This window comes from Engystomops pustulosus, chromosome 4 (genome assembly GCF_040894005.1).
Source record: "Engystomops pustulosus chromosome 4, aEngPut4.maternal, whole genome shotgun sequence".
Classification (NCBI taxonomy): domain Eukaryota; kingdom Metazoa; phylum Chordata; class Amphibia; order Anura; family Leptodactylidae; genus Engystomops; species Engystomops pustulosus.
Window position 1 is genome coordinate 223020502 of NC_092414.1, and position 19449 is coordinate 223039950.

Below are 19449 nucleotides of genomic sequence, written 5' to 3' on the forward strand. Positions count from 1 at the left end.
TTATATAATAATATAAAATTGTAACGAAAACATCCACATGGAAGACAAGGTAACTGGCCCGGTGCCTCGTCCTGTCAACAAGTTGTCTTCCTTCCGGAGCCCTTGGCCTAGAAGTCTTCCTTCCGGAGCCCTTGGCCTAGAAGTCTTCCTTCCGGAGCCCTTGGCCTAGAAGTCTTCCTTCCGGAGCCCTTGGCCTAGAAGTCTTCCTTCCGGAGCCCTTGGCCTAGAAGTCTTCCTTCCGGAGCCCTTGGCCTAGAAGCTATTAGATAAAGCTCCTCCTCATGGAAACTTTGAATTGCAGGTTCAGTTCCCCACCGTGAGTACCTACTACCCCAGACCTGTCAGAACCTGCCAATGCCGGCAGAATTTCTTCTGCCACCCCCCGTTCTCCGATCTTTGGTACCATGAATTGACCATGAATTTTTTTTTGTAAAAGTTTGGATTAATTTAAAATTCAGATTCAATCATCTCTAAAGCCATAAGAGATCAATGTAGAATGTTTCATATCAAAACTGTAATGGTTTTTGCCCTGGGCCACATCATGACTACAATGGGAATGGAATGGGAGCACAGCAGCATCGTTTCCAGTGAGCCCCTATTCACATTACATTGGTGCTCATTTACTAAAGGTCCGAAGGCCGCACTTTCGTTGGATTTCCCAAACATTTCCCTTTTGCACCGAATTGCCCCGGGATTTTGGCGCACGTCATCAGATTGTGGTGCTTTCACGCGACAGAAATCGGGGGGCGTGGCGTTTGGACAACCCGACGGATTCAAAAACACTGCAGAATTTGAGAAATGAAATTGTGTCGCGAGATCAGCACTTACATGCACCAGGAAGAAGAAGGTGAACTCCGGCGGACCTCGGCGCAGCAGCGACACCTGCTGGATATCGGGCGCACAACCTTAATGAATCCCTGCATACCCGACTCGGACAACGCACCGCGGGAGCGCGACTGGACTGGGTAAGTAAATGTGCCCCATTGTGTCAGTGAAACATATACTGTAGCATGCTTGTCCGTATCCCCTTCTGGAGACCCTTCTGGGAAATACATTTCTAATCTAAAGTTATTTAATGTACAGCTGTAAGAAAACATAGGAACTAGAGATGGGCAAATTTGTTGAAATTCAGTTCGACCCGATACGCCAAATTTTTCGAAAAAATTAGATACGACCTGCACCGAATCACGACGAATTACGTTAAAAAACAGGTATTTCCTTGCTGCAGAGATCCTGTAGGGGGGAGACAGCAGGTGGAACACACAGTCCATTATCTTGTATGGGAAATACATCTCTAATCTAAAGGTATTTAATGTACAGCTGTAAGGAAACATAGGAACTAGTGATGAGCGAGTATACTCGTCCGAGCTTGATGCTCGGTCGAGTATTAGCATACTCGGACCGGCTCGTTGCTCGGACGAGTATTTGCCCTGCTCGATAACGAGCATTTAATTTAAAAAAAAAAAAAGTGAAGAACAGTAAAAAGATACAATTAAAACATTTAATTTAATTGTTTAATTGAAGAAAACAGTGAAAGAACACAGTGCAGAACAGATTGCAGATGTTCGGGAACATCTGCAATCTGTTCCGGAGACACGCGTGCAGAATGGTGTTCTCCGCAATAGTATTTGAAGAACAATATGTGTGAAGAACAACTTGCAGATGTTTCCAAACGGGCAGCAATCTGTAAAAACGGGCAGCAAGTTATTTAGCTGCTACCTCGGAGGGCACTAGCTCACCCGTGCTAATTGCAGTAACAAAGAATAACCCCTCGCATGGCGGTAATGTGAGGAGTCGCTGCTCACAGGAGTCTTGGGGGCTCTGTACAGGAACAACCATAGGCCAATGATCTCTGGGGAAAGGCGACGTGGAATAAAAACTCATTGGCTGGTTGACTGCTGGAGCCAAAGAGATTATTATAACAGTTGTTTTATTTATTAGTATTACTAGTTTGTTTTCCTTGAGGGTTCATATACAGACGGTCCCCTACACCCGACTTAAAGACGACCCCTAGTTACAGACAGACCCCACTGTGACCTCTGGTGAAGTCTCTGGATGTTACTATATTCCCAGACTGCCCGATCAGCTGTAAGGTGTCTGTAATTAAGTTTTATTGATAATCTTTGGTCCCATTACGGCAAAAAAATGTTAAACTCCGTCACTGGGGCAAAAAAAATATTTTGTCTGAATCTACACTTATAAAATATACAGTTTTGACTTTCAACAAATTCAACTTAAGAACAAACCTATGGATCCTATCTTGTATGTAACTCGGGGACTGCCTGTAATAGAAATGTAATAGAATAATTTTTTTCTTGTGGTTGTACTTTTATTCCTGTTATTACTTCAGTTTTGGTCATTTCCATCTGACTGACAACAGCGATGACTGAGCTTGGTGCTGACTGCTAAAACGGTTCATACTAATGACCCCCATCCCGGGAAAGCTGAGTACATTCCATCTCATCTTATGATGATTATGTACCGGGTAGACTGCCAAATGTTATCAGCCTAAGAAAACCCAAAACCTGTAGCTTTTCCCTCCCTGGTGATTCTAGGCGGCTGCTTCCTTACATTCAGTAAAAAAAAATGAAACTCAATGGGGAAGATTTACTTACCCGTTCCATTCGCGATCCAGCGGTGCGTTCTCTGACGCTGATTCGGGTCTGCCGGGATTCACTAAGGTCATGCGCCCGATGTCCACTAGGTGCTGCTGCTGCACTGAAGTCCGCCAGAGTTCACCTCCCCCGTCTCGGTATATGTGAGTGCTTGATCTAGCGACACAATTTTTAAAAAAAATTCCATGTTTTTTTCGAATCCGTCGGATTTTCCGTCATCCACGGCCCCCAATTTCTGTTGCGTGAAAGCCGGCGCCGTTGCGACACAATCCGATCGCGTGCACCAAAATCCAGTGGCAATTCGGGAAACCCGATGAAAATGCGCGATTCTGACCCTTAGTAAATTTTCCCCAATGTTACTAAAAAGAAAAAAACCTACATAAAGAAACAAAAATGATGCGAAAAATAAGCAGCACTCCGAGACATCAGGTGTCAAAGGTGAAGTTGGTGAAGTTTATTCCATGTTTAGAAGTACAGCATGGTACAGCAGCGACGTTTCACTAACTTCACCTTTGACACCTGATGTCTCGGAGTGCTGCTTATTTTTCGCATCATTTTTATCTGGAAGATCCGTAGCCCGATCTCAGTGAGTGTGCACCCACCTTTTCTTTTTCTTCTATTGTGTGCTGCTTGAAATTTCTACAACTACATAAAGAAACATATGAAAATAATAAACATGGTGGAGAGTTGGATTCTGTTCCTGGTAATTTTGAGGTGGGTAACATGGTAATGCATTGAGGGGGGAGGGGGGGATTGTCTGAGACTTTTTAATGCTCAACCACCTGCCATAGACATGGACCCTGGCGGCCATTACTAAAGCATGAAATTAGGATTCATTTTTGGCCACTAAATCTAAGTTAGACCAAATATGAAATATTTTTACACTTATTCCTCCAGGATCTCAGACAAAATCTCCCAGGGAATATTTTATTATTCAGATCGCACATTACGAACAACCCCCCGGAGTTAGTCTGCGGGGTGACCCTGAACATTGGACCCATGTGATTTTTAGCATTTTTACATAAAGCTTTTATTAGACTTTTAATTTACTTTGATCTCCTATACATAGAATACATCATTGATATCAAAATGTTTGGGGGGTTCAATCAGCAGTCGAAGCACTTCTAGAGCACTTCCTCCACTTCACAGCCCTATTATATCATGTCATTTAGTCACATGACCTGGTGACCTGGTTGTAGTTCATACTTGTTCTCTCGAAGTCTGAAAACAACGTTTACTCTACGAGACAAGACCTGATTGGGTTCAATTACTTCATAGAAACATTTTACACAGTGAACAGGAACCCGTGTAACTGATCCCATTACCAGGAAAAGTCACCAAATTTGTAGGAAAAAAGCATCAACAAAAACCATTGGAGCAGATAAGTCACATACAGACACATCGAGGCACATTTACTTACCCGGTTCCTGCACGAGGTGCATTGTCCGACGAGTATGAAGTCTGCCGTGATTCATGAAGATCCTGCGCCCGATATCCTGCATGTGTGGCTTCCCCGCTCCAGTCCCGGGAGTTCACCTTCTTCTTCCCGGTGCATGTAAGTGCATTGTCTTGCAACATAATTTGAAATGTTAAATCCTGCGCATTGTCCAAATCCATCGGATCGTCCGACAGCCACCCCCCATTTGTGTCACGTGAGCGACATAATCCGATCGCGTGCGGCGCAATCCCTGGTGCGATCCCCGAAAATATAGGAAAACCCGACGGAAATGCCCTAAACTAGAGCAGGTAGGTCAAGAAGGTCTGGATTTCATCTCTAATAGATAGTAACTGAATGGGATCTAAGTAAAACTCCAGTCTGCACTGGGGCCAAGAGATAAAGAGGTAAGTAACTGGAATTTTTAAAATAATTCACTTTGGCAGAATGAGCTCTGGCGGTGTGGAGAGTATTGGGATTGTGCCTGATACTCACATTGTGTGATTATAAAGATGGTTGGCCAGGATGAGGAGGTTGTGAATTAGGTGCTAATATTAAGGTGATGCCCTCATAGTGCTACTGGGGTCTCCAGGCAGCAGTGCAGCCCAGCACTTAAGGTGTGTAATCGTCCTGCATTATAAAAGGCCTATGGATTAGAGACCCACAAATTTTTATCAAACAGATTGAGGATCATCTCAAATAAATTCCCTCTACCTGTCAGTTACAAATTAAGACCCTACAAGGTCACAATCTTCATTTGAAATGTAGCCAGGAACGCCTGCACATAGGGGGGGCACTTACCATACACCGGCGCTGGAGCTCCTGATGCAGCTGCTGGGGGCTCCGCAGTGTTTATTTCTATGCTCGGTCCAACCTGGCGAAGAAATATTCCACAGCAGCAAACTTTTATTATTGAAGTTTTATCTGCTGTAGGCTCTGCACGGGACAGGAGCGCCCCATGATGCATTAGTGATTATTTCCAGGGCTTCTATGCAAATTATTCTATGCTCTGATAAATAACCCCCATAGAGTGTAAGAAAATCAGTGACACGCCGAGTGATCAGTAACCCCAAGTATTTAGATTGCGCAACTAGTTCAAGCCCGGCTGATGGCGAGGGGCCATGTAAAGGGTTAACATGTAGAAGAGACTGGTGGTGACTGGACATCACAGGTTACTTCCCTCCAAACCTGAACTTCAGTGAGCAGTTTGGGTTTGTGTTTGACACTTCCCCCCGAATATAGTGCTCATCACTAGAAAAGAATATTTGTTCTAGTTGATGGTCAAACCTGAGACACGTCTATAACCCACATTGTACTGCACAAAACAAAAGGGGTCACAAAAAAAAATATTGAAACAAAATATCTTTTAGACGAGGAAAGGAAAAGGTTGGCACTCACCACTTTTCTTTAAAATCTTCTATTTTTTACATCTTTAAAATGACATGCGTTACAGGGAGAGAAGAATCTTGTGCATGAGGCTCGTTCTGGGACGAGTTGTTTCGCGCTTATCCTAGCGCTTCATCTTGCCAAAAAATTGTTTCTGGAAACACAAAGGACGACAATTAGATCAGCAAAGCACAATGGTAATATTGGTAATATTTGGTAATATTGAGAGCACCATTAAGGGGGTCACATATGGAAAAGGGGACTAGTCATATGTGCGGGGCTCTAATCAGGAAGTGTATTGGCTTCGAATTGAACAACAACTAATATCAAAGTTTTCCTTGGTGCAGCTCAATGGCCGCAATAGGTGATAAATATTGGGCAAACTGCAAATGTACAGTTATGGCCAAAAGTTTTGAGAATGATACAAATGTTACATTTTTACAAAGTCTCCTGCATCAGGTTTTATAATGGCAATTTGCATCTACTCCAGAATGTTATAAAGAGTGATCAGTGTCACGGTTACACCCGCGATCCTTGGTACGGATCACGGGTGCACCCGTGCCTGCTGCCACTGTCCCTGCTCCCCCAGGTAAGTACTTATCTCTCACGGGTCCTGATGGTTCCGGCGCGGTCCTGCCCAGTCCGGGCGCTCTCGCTGCTAGGGCTCGCGCGCACAGACTCTCCAAGGATTCAAAGGGCCAGCATCCTCCTAATTGGCGCTGGCATTCCCGGCTCTGCTATATAATCCCAGCATCCCCTGCCGGATCTTCAAGTCATTCTGCTAAAGAGAAAGCACTCCAGACACCTCCGTGTTTCCAGTGTTCCTGTGGCATTCCTGTGGCCTTACTTTGTTCCTGTGGTATTCCTGTGTTCCTGTCGTGGTCCTGTACTCCTGTGGAGGTCCTGTGTCCCAGTGACCATCCCGAGGTCCTGCTTTCCCATGGTCCTGCCTTCCCGTGGTCCTGCCTTCCTGTGATCCTGCCTACCTTGGCTGCCACAGTGGGCCTAGTCATCATTGCACTGCAATGTATCACAGCTAGAAAGATTGCACCTCAGTCACCAATCTATCACATCATCAAGGAATTCAAGGAGAGAGGTTCCATTGTCGCCAAAAGGCTCCAGGGCGCCCAAGAAGGACCAGCAAGTGCCAGGAGCGTCTCTTACAAGTGTCTCAGCTTGGGGATGGGGCTCCCAGCAGTGCAGAGCTTTCTCAGGAATGGCAGCAGGCAGGTGTGAGGCATCTGCACACACTGTGACACTGCGGAGACTCCTGGGGCAAGGCCTGGTGTCAAGGAGGGCAGCAAAGAAGCCACTTCTCTCCAGAAACCATCATGGACAGGTTGATATTCTGCAGAAGGTGCAGGGAGTGGACAGCTGAGGACTGGGGGACAGACGGATATTCTGCAGGAGGTGCAGGGAGTGGACGCTGAGGACTGGGGGAAAGGCATTGTCTCTGATTAATCCCCTTTCCGATTGTTTGGAACATCTAGAAAACAGCTTGTTGGGAGAAGACAAGGTGAGCGATGCCACCAGTCTTGTCTCATGCCACCTGTAACGCTCCTGCAGCCATTCATGTGTGGGGCAGCTTCTCAGCCAAGGGAATCGGCCTAAAAACACCTCCATGAATAAAGAATGGGACCAGAATGTCCTCCAAGAGCCACTTTTCCCGACCCTCCAGGAGCAGATGGTGATGAGCAATGCCTTCTCCAGCATGATGGAGCTCCTGCCATAAAGCAAAGGGGAGAACTAAATGGCTCAGGGAACAGAACACAGAGATTCTGGGTCCATGGCCCGGAGACTCCCCAGATCTTGTCCCATTGAGAACTTGTGGTCAATCATCAAGAGACGGGGGACAAACAGAAACCAACACATTGGGGGTCGTTTACTAAGGGCCCGATTCGCGTTTTCCCGACGTGTTACCTGAATATTTCCGATTTGCGCCGATTGTACCTGAATTGCCCCGGGATTTTGGCACACGCGATCGGATTGTGGCGCATCGGCGCCGGCATGCGCGCGACGGAAATCGGGGGGCGTGGCCGAACGAAAACCCGACGTATTCGGAAAAAACGCCGCATTTAACAACCGAAAAAGTGTCGCTTGGGGAGCGCTTACCTTCACCTCGTCCAGCTCGGTGCATTCCGGCACGATGAGATGATTTTCAGCGCAGCAGCGCCACCTGGTGGACGGCGGAGGAACTACCTTCATAAATCCCGGCCGGACCCGAATCCTGTGCAGAGAACGCGCCGCTGGATCGCGAATGGGCTGGGTAAGTAAATCTGCCCCATTGTGACAAAATGCAGCAGGGATTGTGCAGAAATGGACGGCTATCAGTCAGGATTTGGTGCAGGAGGTGAGTGAGAGCTGCCAGGGAGAATTGCAGAGGTCCTGAAGAAGAAGGAGAGGTCCTGCAGATACTGACTTGCTGCAGTAACTCCTCCTCCCTGACAATAAAAGCTTCTGTTCCTCATAATATGATTGCACTTGTATCTCTGTATGTGATAAAACATCTGACAAACCAGAGGGCAACAGATCATGTGACAATAGAAGATTTGTATCATTCTCAAAACTTATGGCCATGACTGTAGTGAAAAGCTACAAAGTGCAGAATGAGAAAACTTTTATTGTCTGGAGTCTGAGACTTTATAAAGAAAAGTTTTCAAACTAAAACTTTTTGCACTGGGGACTAGTGTGATCTCCCTGGACGTGTTACTTTCATCTATAAAGGTGACTCTGGGTAATAACGTAACGTCTGCTACACGTACAGAGCAGAAGATCAGACGCTGAGGCCCCTGCAGGCGGCTCCATCTCCTCCTCCGGTGAGTCCCACAATGCAACGTGCTGCGTCTATCAGGATTGTGCTGACCCCAGAGCAGGTTTTTCTCGTTTCTTACTGTTTTTATATATTGTATTTTGTAGATCATTGTCCTCAGTGTAATATTGTACAGTAACATTGTCCTGGAGCTCGGACTGTTCCCTATAAACTGCTCTGGGTGTTTGTTCAGAAAGATGTCGATAAACTATAATGCATAAAAATACAAAATGAGAATAATATAAAGACAATATAAAATATGTATCTGTACAATGTTATACTAATATTTCTCTATATCGTATTGTTCTAATCTTCTCATCTCTTATTTGGATACAATTTAGTAAATAATTGTTATATACCGGATGGATCCGCGGATCAGTTTCTCATTGTCTGTCTTTGCTCTTTTTGCCTCTTTTGCTTCTATTGATCTATTTTTCTCTTTATTATCCATATTGTGACCTCTCACCCCCCTCCATATTGTGACCTCTAATTTCCCTCTCATATTGTAGCCTTTCATCTCCCCCTCTTCAAACATGTTAAAAAAACATCCCCCATTCCCCTGGCGAGCACCGAGTTCAGTTCCAGTATCAAAAAGCTCCAAAAACTGGGAGGTGATCACTTCGGAAAGTCCTCATTCTGCAGGAAGACATAAGCAACACACAAAGTTTCATTTGGAAACAAGACAATAATGTGAACATATATAACAAATTATTAGCAAATAATAACAGCAGAGCCAGAAGTTCGTGTGGCAGACGTGTCTTCAGCCAGTAGATGCTTAGAAAATTCTATTCCCTACGAACATTTATGGATCTAATGCTACTCACTCAAGCCTCGAGCCCCGAATATCCACAAATCTATTTAGTAAATGTCCTCATATTCAAATCTATATATGTACAGTAAGTACAGAGCCTAAGTTTGGACACGCCTTCTTTCTTTTCATAACTATAAAAATTGTAGATTCACACTGAAGGCAACAAAACTATAAATTATAAACAACTGAAAATGTGTCTTATAATATCGGTTCTTTGTGCTGTGATCACTGCTTTGCACACTCTTGGCTTCTCCTGATGAGAAACAAGAGGTAGTAACCTGAAGAGGTTTTCACATCACAGGTGCCCTGTCAGGGGTAATGTCAGCACATCCCCAGCAACTGCGCAACCACCACCACTAAATAAACGGTAAAGACTGAACTACATATCACAGGAGACCGAAAAAATTCTCCAGCAAGGAGTCCAGGCTAAACTGGGCACTTATAGGAACTAGGCATTGCCTCAGGTGGAAGGAGCAAGCAATTACAGGTCCAGAGTATTAACTCTATGCAAGACAGAATTTGAGGGTTGTGGCAGACATAAACAAACATTAAGGCACAGTTCACACACATATTACCGCCACCTACTGATGCTGTGGGTAGCTCTGCTGGAGACACCGTTGGGTGTGATGGTGTGGGGGGGGGGGCTGTGCTGGTGACACTGTTGGGTGTGATGGTGTGGGGGGCTGTGCTGGAGACACCGTTGGGTGTGATGGTGTGTGGGGGGGGCTGTGCTGGTGACACTGTTGGGTGTGATGGTGTGGGGGGGGCTCTGCTGGAGACACCGTTGGGTGTGATGGTGTGGGGGGGGCTCTGCTGGAGACACTGTTGGGTGTGATGGTGTGATGGGTTCTGCTGGTGACACTGTTGGGTGCAATGGTGTGGGGGGGCTCTGCTGGAGACACTGTTGGGTGCGATGGTGTGGGGGATTGTGCTGGTGACACTGTTGGGTGTGATGGTGTGGGGGGGCTGTGCTGGTGACACTGTTGGGTGTGATGGTGTGATGGGTTCTGCTGGTGACACTGTTGGGTGTGATGGTGTGGGGGGGCTCTGCTGGAGACACCGTTGGGTGTGATGGTGTGGGGGGGGGCTGTGCTGGTGACACTGTTGGGTGTGATGGTGTGGGGAGCTGTGCTGGAGACACCGTTGGGTGTGATGTGTGTGTGTGGGGGGGCTGTGCTGGTGACACTGTTGGGTGTGATGGTGTGGGGGGGGCTCTGCTGGAGACACCGTTGGGTGTGATGGTGTGGGGGGGCTCTGCTGGAGACACTGTTGGGTGTGATGGTGTGATGGGTTCTGCTGGTGACACTGTTGGGTGCGATGGTGTGGGGGATTGTGCTGGTGACACTGTTGGGTGTGATGGTGTGGGGGGGCTGTGCTGGTGACACTGTTGGGTGTGATGGTGTGGGGGGGCTCTGCTGGAGACACTGTTGGGTGTGATGGTGTGGGGGGGCTCTGCTGGAGACACTGTTGGGTGCGATGGTGTGAGGGATTGTGCTGGTGACACTGTTGGGTGTGATGGTGTGGGGGGGCTGTGCTGGTGACACTGTTGGGTGTGATGGGTTCTGCTGGTGACACTGTTGGGTGCGATGGTGTGGGGGGGCTCTGCTGGAGACACTGTTGGGTGCGATGGTGTGGGGGATTGTGCTGGAGACACTGTTGGGTGTGATGGTGTGGGGGGGCTCTGCTGGAGACACTGTTGGGTGCGATGGTGTGGGGGATTGTGCTGGTGACACTGTTGGGTGTGATGGTGTGGGGGGGCTGTGCTGGTGACACTGTTGGGTGTGATGGGTTCTGCTGGTGACACTGTTGGGTGCGATGGTGTGGGGGGGCTCTGCTGGAGACACTGTTGGGTGCGATGGTGTGGGGGATTGTGCTGGTGACACTGTTGGGTGTGATGGTGTGGGGGGCTCTGCTGGAGACACTGTTTGGTGCGATGGTGTGGGGGATATTGCTGGTGACACTGTTGGGTGTGATGGTGTGGGGGGCTCTGCTGGAGACAATGTTGGGTGTGATGGTGTGCGGGGGGGCTTTGCTGGAGACAGTGTTGGGTGTGATGGTGTGGGGGGCTTTGCTGGAGACACTGTTGGGTGTGATGGTGTGGGGGGGCTGTGCTGGTGACACTGTTGGGTGTGATGGGTTCTGCTGGTGACACTGTTGGGTGTGATGGTGTGGGGGATTGTGCTGGTGACACTGTTGGGTGTGATGGTGTGGGGGGCTCTGCTGGAGACACTGTTGGGTGTGATGGTGTGGGGGGTTGGGCTTTGCTGGAGACAGTGTTGGGTGTGATGGTGTGGGGGGCTTTGCTGGTGACATTGTTGGGTGTGATGGTGTGGGGGATTGTGCTGGTGACACTGTTGGGTGTGATGCCGTTGGGGGGCTCTGCTGGAGACACTGTTGGGTGTGATGCTGTGGGGGGGCTCTGCTGGAGACACTGCTGGGGATTATACTGAACCAACATGGTTACCACAGCATCTTGCAGCAGGTGATATTTTATCTGGTGTGCTTTTATTTGGACCATCATTTATTTTTAAAATGATAATGACCCCAAAAGTGCCTCCAGACTGTGTAAGGGCTATTTGACCTAGAAGGAAAGTGATGAAGGGGGGGTACACCACATGACCTGGTCTCCATAGTCACCAGACCTGAACCCAATCCAGATGGTTTGGGGTGAGCTGGAAGTGCTGAGCATCTCTGGGAGCTCCTACAAGACTGTTGGAAGACCATTTCAGGTGACTACCTCTTGTATCTCATGAAGAGAAGCCAAGACTGTGCAGAGCAGTGATCACAGCAAAAAAAAAAAACCTAGAATATAAGACATATTTTAGTAGGTTCACACGTTTTTGGTAAGTATATAATTCCACATGTGTTGATACATAGTTTTGCTGCCTTCAGTGAGAATCTACAATTTTTAAAGTCATGAAAATACAGGGGGGAGGGGTGAGGGGGGATTAAGCTGTTTTTTGTTTTCTTTTCTTTTTTAAGAGAAAACCGGTTAGGTAGATTTGGGACTCAAAACTAAGTTAGGGTCCTTATGAAAGTCCAATGGGGCACATCAGAAGATACGGCATTGAAGCCACCTCTTGCGTTGCGATGAGTGAAGCCGGGATAATGCCCCACAGTGAAGCCACTAGTGATGATATTAATAATGTTTATTTATAGCATCAATTTCTGTAGCGCTTGAGATTAAGGGCAACATATACAAATAAGATAAGACATTATAGAACAATAACAGTCATATGGAACAATTGGAGTGAGGACCATGATAAAATAAGCTTACAGTCTATGAGGATGAGGGGGAGACACAAGAGCTTACAGTCTATGAGGATGAGGGGGTGACACAAGAGCTTACAGTCTATGAGGATGAGGGGGTGACACAAGAGCTTACAGTCTATCAGGGTGAAGGGGGGCACAAGAGCTTACAGTCTATGAGGATGAGTGGGGACACAAGAGCTTACAGTCTATGAGGATGAGGGGGTGACACAAGAGCTTACAGTCTATGAGGATGAGGAGGTGACACAAGAGCTTACAGTCTATGAGGATGAGGGGGTGACACAAGAGCTTACAGTCTATGAGGATGAGGGGGTGACACAAGAGCTTACAGTCTATGAGGATGAGGGGGGACACAAGAGCTCACAGTCTATGAGGATGAGGGGGAGACACAAGAGCTTACAGTCTATGAGGATGAGGGGGAGACACAAGAGCTTACAGTCTATGAGGATGAGGTGGTGACACGAGCTTACAGTCTTTGAGGATGAGAGGGGACACAAGAGCTTACAGTCTATGAGGATGAGGGGGGACACAAAAACTTACAGTCTATGAGGATGAGGGGATGACACAAGAGCTTACAGTCTATGAGGATGAGGGGGGACACAAAAACTTACAGTCTATGAGGATGAGGGGATGACACAAGAGCTTACAGTCTATGAGGATGAGGGGGGGGCACAAGAGCTTACAGTCTATGAGGATGAGGTGGTGACACAAGAGCTTACAGTATATGAGGATGAGGGGGGACACAAAAACCTACAGTCTATGAGGATGAGGGGGTGATACAAGAGCTTACAGTCTATGAGGATGAGGGGGTGATACAAGAGCTTACAGTCTATGAGGATGAGGGGGTGACACGAGAGCTTACAGTCTATGAGAATGAAGGGGGACACAAGAGCTTACAGTCTATGAGGATGAGGGGGTGACACAAGAGCTTACAGTCTACGAGGATGAGGGGAGGACACAAGAGCTTACAGTCTACGAGGATGAGGGGAGGACACAAGAGCTTACAATCTATAAGGGAAAAGGGAGGACACAAGAGCTTATACTCTATGATGATGAGTGGGTGACTGACACAAGAGCTATCAGTTATGAGGATGAGGGGGTGACATAAGAGCTTACCGTCTATAAAGGTAAAAGGGTGACACAAGAGCTTACAGTCTATGAAGGGGTGACACAAAAAGGATAAAATATTGTTTTATAGTCCAGCCATTATTTATAAGGAAATGGAATACAACCTTGGCTTCACTTGCTATTATGTGCAGCCGCCAAAGGGTGCAAGGGACAAGGTGAGTATAAAGTTTATGATAGTTTAAAATTACTACATGGGGATTTGGGACACTAAACAATTGGCCACAAATCACCTTGACAGGTTTGCCCTCAATTATAGTTCATAATTATGTGATCCTTTACCATTAAGATTCATTAGATAGCATTCATCCAGCATCATACACGGCACCACTGGTGAGGTGTTTCTATAAGAATGCTCTGATTGGATACTGGGGCCATTTTATGTGATCTCTTTGAAAACATCAAGTTGGTAAAACACCAATGATCTCATTTATTAAATTCAGTTTAATTTTCCAGCCAACCTTTTTACCAAGCTCTGAAATTATAATCTATGTTTTTTTGGAATTTTTGGAATATTGGGGCTTGGAATAATCTTTTTTTCTATGTTTGCAATTGTTTTGGCGCAGTTGTGTTACAAATTGCTGTTTTGCAACTTACCATTGCTCCAAATGAGCATAGGACAATGGAAAGTCACTAAGACATAGAACCTGCGTCACCAAATTCATCAATTAAAATTAGGCTCAGGGGGGGCTGCCTGAGCCTAATTTTAATTGATGGCACTCTATTTGGAGACTCATGTAGGACTTGGGGTCGTTCTGCAGAGACCACTAGCCCAGAGTTACATACCTACGATCAGCAGTGTATGAATGTGTTGTGTGGATGGTGTGACCTAGCTTAAAATCAAGTATGCTATTGACTGTGGCGTGGAAACTTACTAGTTCCTAGAGGTGAACAGTCACACCCTATTAGAGACAATTTGGTACACATTACCGCAGAAAGTTACACAGCTGCATCTAGCGTCGACATCATATATGCCTATTCCGACAGAGTATCGGTTTAGCAGTATCGTCTAGCAAGTCACACTGTCCCACCAGTACACTGTATCGACATAGTATATCAATTGAGATTTTTCTCCAAACCTGCCATATTCTTTTAATGTGTTTCTTTATATCAAGGCTCACATAGATGATAATACTGTGATCCTATTTTTAGGGATAATGAAGTAAAAGTTAAATTTTAACGGGTCACAAGGACCATGTTTCCGTTTATGCGCAAATCCCTACCATGGTCTATGTGACTTTTGATTTTTTTTTTATGTGACTTTCACAAATGACTCGTGTAGCATAAGACACTGCCTGCAAAGTTACAGTATGAAGAGTCAAAGTCATATTAATAAATCTGACGGGCAACAAAGTTCCAAAGACACAGAACTGTCCCAGGGAGCCACCTAATGGTAAATTACCCCCATTAAATTAAATTAGGACAGTAATTTACTCAACATTTGAAAGCATGAGATTTGTCCACCTAGCTCCCTAAATGACTTAATATACCTCGAGCATAAGCCAAGTTTTTCAGCACAATTTTTGTGCTGAAAATTCCCCACTCGGCTTATACTCGGGTTTATAGAAAAAAACCTCACCATTCCGACGGCCCGGGCAGTGGCAGGTCCGCGGCAGCTCCCTGTGCCCGGCCCGACTGGTGCACTCTGTGATGTTAGCAGCATCTGACCTTATAGTTGTTCGCCGGCCGGGCCGGCCGGAATGGTGAGTACCGAGTTTATTTTTTTTAGGGGCACACTACCTACTACAGGGGGCTGGCTGGCAAATACAAGGGGCTGGCTGGGAAATACAGGGGGCTGGCAGGGAAATACAAGGGGCTGGCAGGCTAATACAGGGGGCTGGCAGGCTACAACAGGGGACTGGCAAGCTAAACCAGGGGGCTGGCAGGCTAATACAGGGGGCTGGCAGGCTACAACAGGGGACTGGCAAGCTAAACCAGGGGGCTGGCAGGCTATCTGGCTACTACAGGGGGCTGGCTGGTATATACTAAAGGTGGCTGGCTGGCTATATACTGGGGCTGTGACCAATGCATTTCCCAATCTCGGCTTGTAGTCGAGTCAATAGGTTTTCCAGTTTTTTTGGGTTAAGATTAGGGGTCTCAGCTTATACTTATATACGGTAATACAGGAAATATAATTACCTTATATACTCGAGTATAAGCCTAGTTTTTCAGCACAAAATTTGTGCTCAAAAACCCTAACTCGGCTCATACTCGAGTCAACTAAAACATAAAGACAAAACTCACGTTTCTGACGTCACCCATAGGTCCTCTTCTGTCTGAGACAGTCTGAGACAGAAGAGGACCTATGGGGGACGTCGGAAAGATGAGTACAGTGTTATTTTTTTTCCTACTACAGGGGCTGGGCAGGCTGTATGCTACAGGGGCTGGCAGACTATATACTGGGAGGCTGTAACCAATGCATTTCCCACCCTCGGCTTATACTCGAGTCAATAGGTATTCCCAGTTTTTTGTGTTGAAATTAGGGGTCTCGGCTTATACTCGGGTCGGCTTATACTCAAGTATATACGGTAGTTGAATATATTTATTATTATTATTATTATTATTATTATTATTATAAATCTGTTAAAAAAACATAGAGGGAAAAATAATAAAGTTATATAGTATAATTTGATATACATCAAAACTAAGCAAATGTTTTATTTTTAAGGTGAAAGATGTGCTGATGCATGGGTTTTCTCAAATTAAAGATGACCTGATTTTATCATTTTCAGTTGGTACAGATATTGACCGGCAGTAGAAGTTTTCAAAGTTTTCTTGACTAAGCATTTCTTGTGGGTGCAAACTAGTCCGCTCATGTCATTCCTCTGTCCTACTTCATGGAATTTTTAGCGTTTGGATTATAAAACTGAAGTGAGGAGAGCGAAAAAAAAATATTCCAGTGGGTTCAGTTTAAAATCCAATGCGATGAACTTAGACTTCTGAATCTAGGTCATACGCCAGGACTATGAATGTGCATTCTGATAATATTAGTCTGGTGACAGAAATATTTCTCTTGGGATTTCAAAACATAGAGTATTTAAGAACTTTCTTTCTTCTGCTGCTGCTCATCTACTGTGTGACCATGTGTGGAAACCTCCTGATCATTGTGGTGGTGTCCTCCAGCAGATCCCTCCACTCTCCCATGTACTTCTTCCTCACACAACTCTCCTTCTCCGATATCCTCCTCTGCACCATCATCGTACCCAACATGCTCCACATAATGCTGCATGAAGGAAGTTCCATGTCTTTCGTAGGATGTTTGATACAATTTTATTCATTCACGGCCACAGAGGCCTTGGAATGTCTTCTCCTGACTGTGTTGTCCTACGACCGGTATCAGGCCATCTGTAACCCTCTACACTACACCTCAATTATTGACATTCCCTTCTGTGTAAAATCCATTTTCTTGATATGGTTGATAATTTTTTTCATGATTTTGATGTTTTCCATTACAATGAGTCAATATCAGTTCTGTGGACCCAACACCATTGACCATTTCTTCTGCGATTTAGATCCGACATTACAACTTTCCTGCTCAGATACTTCATTGCTCAAAATTGAAACCATGATTATGGTTATACCTATAGTGCTCTGCCCATTTACTGTAATTATTGTCTCTTATGTGTATATTATCTTCACTATCCTAAAGATTCCGTCTGTGACCGGGAGGCAGAAGACCTTCTCCACCTGCAGCTCCCACCTGGCTGTGGTCTGTATATATTATGGGACAATTATTTGTATCTACTTATTTCCGAATACAGAAGGTATAAAAAAAATCCTCTCCCTGTTCTATACAGTTGTCACTCCCATTTTGAACCCCATAATATACAGTCTGAGTAACAGGGACATTAAGCAAGCGTTCAGAAAGCTGATGATAAACAAAGTGTATTCAACCATATTCAAATTAGTTTGAAGGTTCTATCACCCTTGTCTATCAAATATAGATAATTATATACAGGCGGTCCCCTACTTAAGAACACCCAACTTACAAACGACCCCTAGTTACAAATGGACCTCTGGATGTTGGTAATTTACTGTACTTTAGCCTTAGGCTACAATAAACATCTATAACAGTTATCAGGGGCATCTGTAATTAAGATTTATTGGTTTTCCTGGTTCTTATAACAACCCAACATTTTTATAAATCCAATTGTCAAAGAAAGAAATATAAAGTTTGACTGGAGTTACAATTATGAAGTATACAGTTCCGACTTGCATACCAATTCAACTTAAGAACAATTCTACAGAGCCTATATTGTATGTGACCTGGGGACTGCCTTTAATAATAAAAAATAGCAAGTAAAGAAAACATCCACATGCCAGACAAGGTTACTGGCCTAGTGCCCCGCCCCAGTTGTGCAAAACCATAAGTCTCCCAAAAAATTGCCATCCTTCTGGAGCCATGTCTTGGTCTAGGGGCTTCCAGGAATGGGGCATCCTCGTCAACAATTTCTGGGAATTGCAGGTCTAGTTCACCACCAGGATAACCTACTCCCCCAGACCGGTCAGAGCCTGCCAACCTTGGCAGAATTTCTGACACTCCTGATCTCTAAATTTTGATACCACGAATTGAGAAGGAATAGAGATGAGCGAGCACTAAAATGCTCGGGTGCTCGTTATTCGAGACAAACTTTTCCCGATGCTCGAGTGCTCGTCTCGAATAACGAGCCCCATTGATGTCAATGGGAGACCCGAGCATTTTTCAAGGGGACCAAGGCTCTGCACAGGGAAGCTTGGCCAAACACCTGGAAACCTCAGAAAATGATGGAATCACCACGGAAATGGACAGAAAACAGCAGGGGCAGCATGCATGGATGCCTCTGAGGCTGCTTAATCGCACCATTATGCCAAAAGTATGGGCAACAGCATGGCCATGACAGAGTGACCGAATGAGGCTAGATAGCATCTAAAACATCCAATAATTGACCCTGACACTATAGGGGACGGCATGCAGAGGCAGCGGCAGCAGCGGCAGGCTAGAGAGTGGCATGGCGACATACCCTAAATGGACTCAGGCTTCAAACCAATGGGTGGCAGAGAGGAACCAAAGGAGGTGAGCAAGAAGCGCTGAAATTATTTCATCTGTGAACAAAAGGTTGACGGTATATTTAGTCGATAACACAGCATGGTGGCGACATAGTGACCAAGTTCCATAACGTATCTGGTGAAACACCCGAAAAATGCGCCTGACACAGCTCGTTTGATAAGGGGACGACATGTGGAGGCAGCCATGGAGACGACTTCCATGATTAAGAGTGACTACTGGGGCATCCATATTGCTTCTATGATTGAAACTTCAGGTCTCCAGCATGGCGGCGACAGATGGGCCGAGTTCCATTATGTATCTGGTGAAACACCTGAAAATTCTGCCTTACACAGCTCGTTTGATAAGGGGATGATGTGCTGCATATCCTCTCGTGCTCTAGCGTCTGGGGTATAGACAGTTGAAAGTTGCACATGGAGACATTGGTGGACGCTGTGGTGGATCGTGGAGGCGAAATGGACAGGAAACAGCAGGGGCAGCATGCATGGATGCCTCTGAGGCTGCCTAATCTTGGGATGGAGCTGGCGGTCCGCTGCCAGGGGAGCTTTCGCCTGTCCAAGCCCCTGTCTCTCGGCTCCTCCGCACCCAAAATGGGCCTGGGGGCCAGAAGCGTTTACTTTGAAAAAATTATAATTTTAAAAGCAGGCCGGGTCATTTGAATATTTCACCTAGGAATAATGGAATAGCATAGTGGTTCTATTTTTAATTGGTTCCTCGGAAATGGTTCCATGATTAAGAGCGACAGTATGGGGCATCCATATTGCGCTGCTATGATTGCAACTTCAGGTCTCCAGCATGGCGGCGACAGATGGGCCGAGTTCCATTATGTGTCTGGTGAAACACCTGAAAATTCTGCCTGACACAGCTCGTTTGATAAGGGGACGATGTATGGAGGCAGTAAGATAGTAGTAGTAGATTAAAGGTGCTGCAGTTAAAACTATGTTAGTTGGATCT

At 45.8% G+C, this 19449-nt stretch overlaps 1 protein-coding gene across 1 annotated transcript; it reads left to right on the forward strand.

The window, feature by feature from the left end:
- The first annotated feature begins 16416 nt into the window (after positions 1-16416).
- Positions 16417-17364, forward strand: LOC140128763 (olfactory receptor 11L1-like). Its single transcript, XM_072150464.1, has one exon. It carries the CDS (start codon positions 16417-16419, stop codon positions 17362-17364), a length of 948 nt encoding a protein of 315 aa, XP_072006565.1.
- The last annotated feature ends 2085 nt before the right edge of the window (positions 17365-19449 follow it).

Bases quoted from the DNA above. Each gene is read 5' to 3' on its own strand.
- LOC140128763 (XM_072150464.1), top strand. From the start codon at position 16,417: ATGAATGTGCATTCTGATAATATTAGTCTGGTGACAGAAATATTTCTC.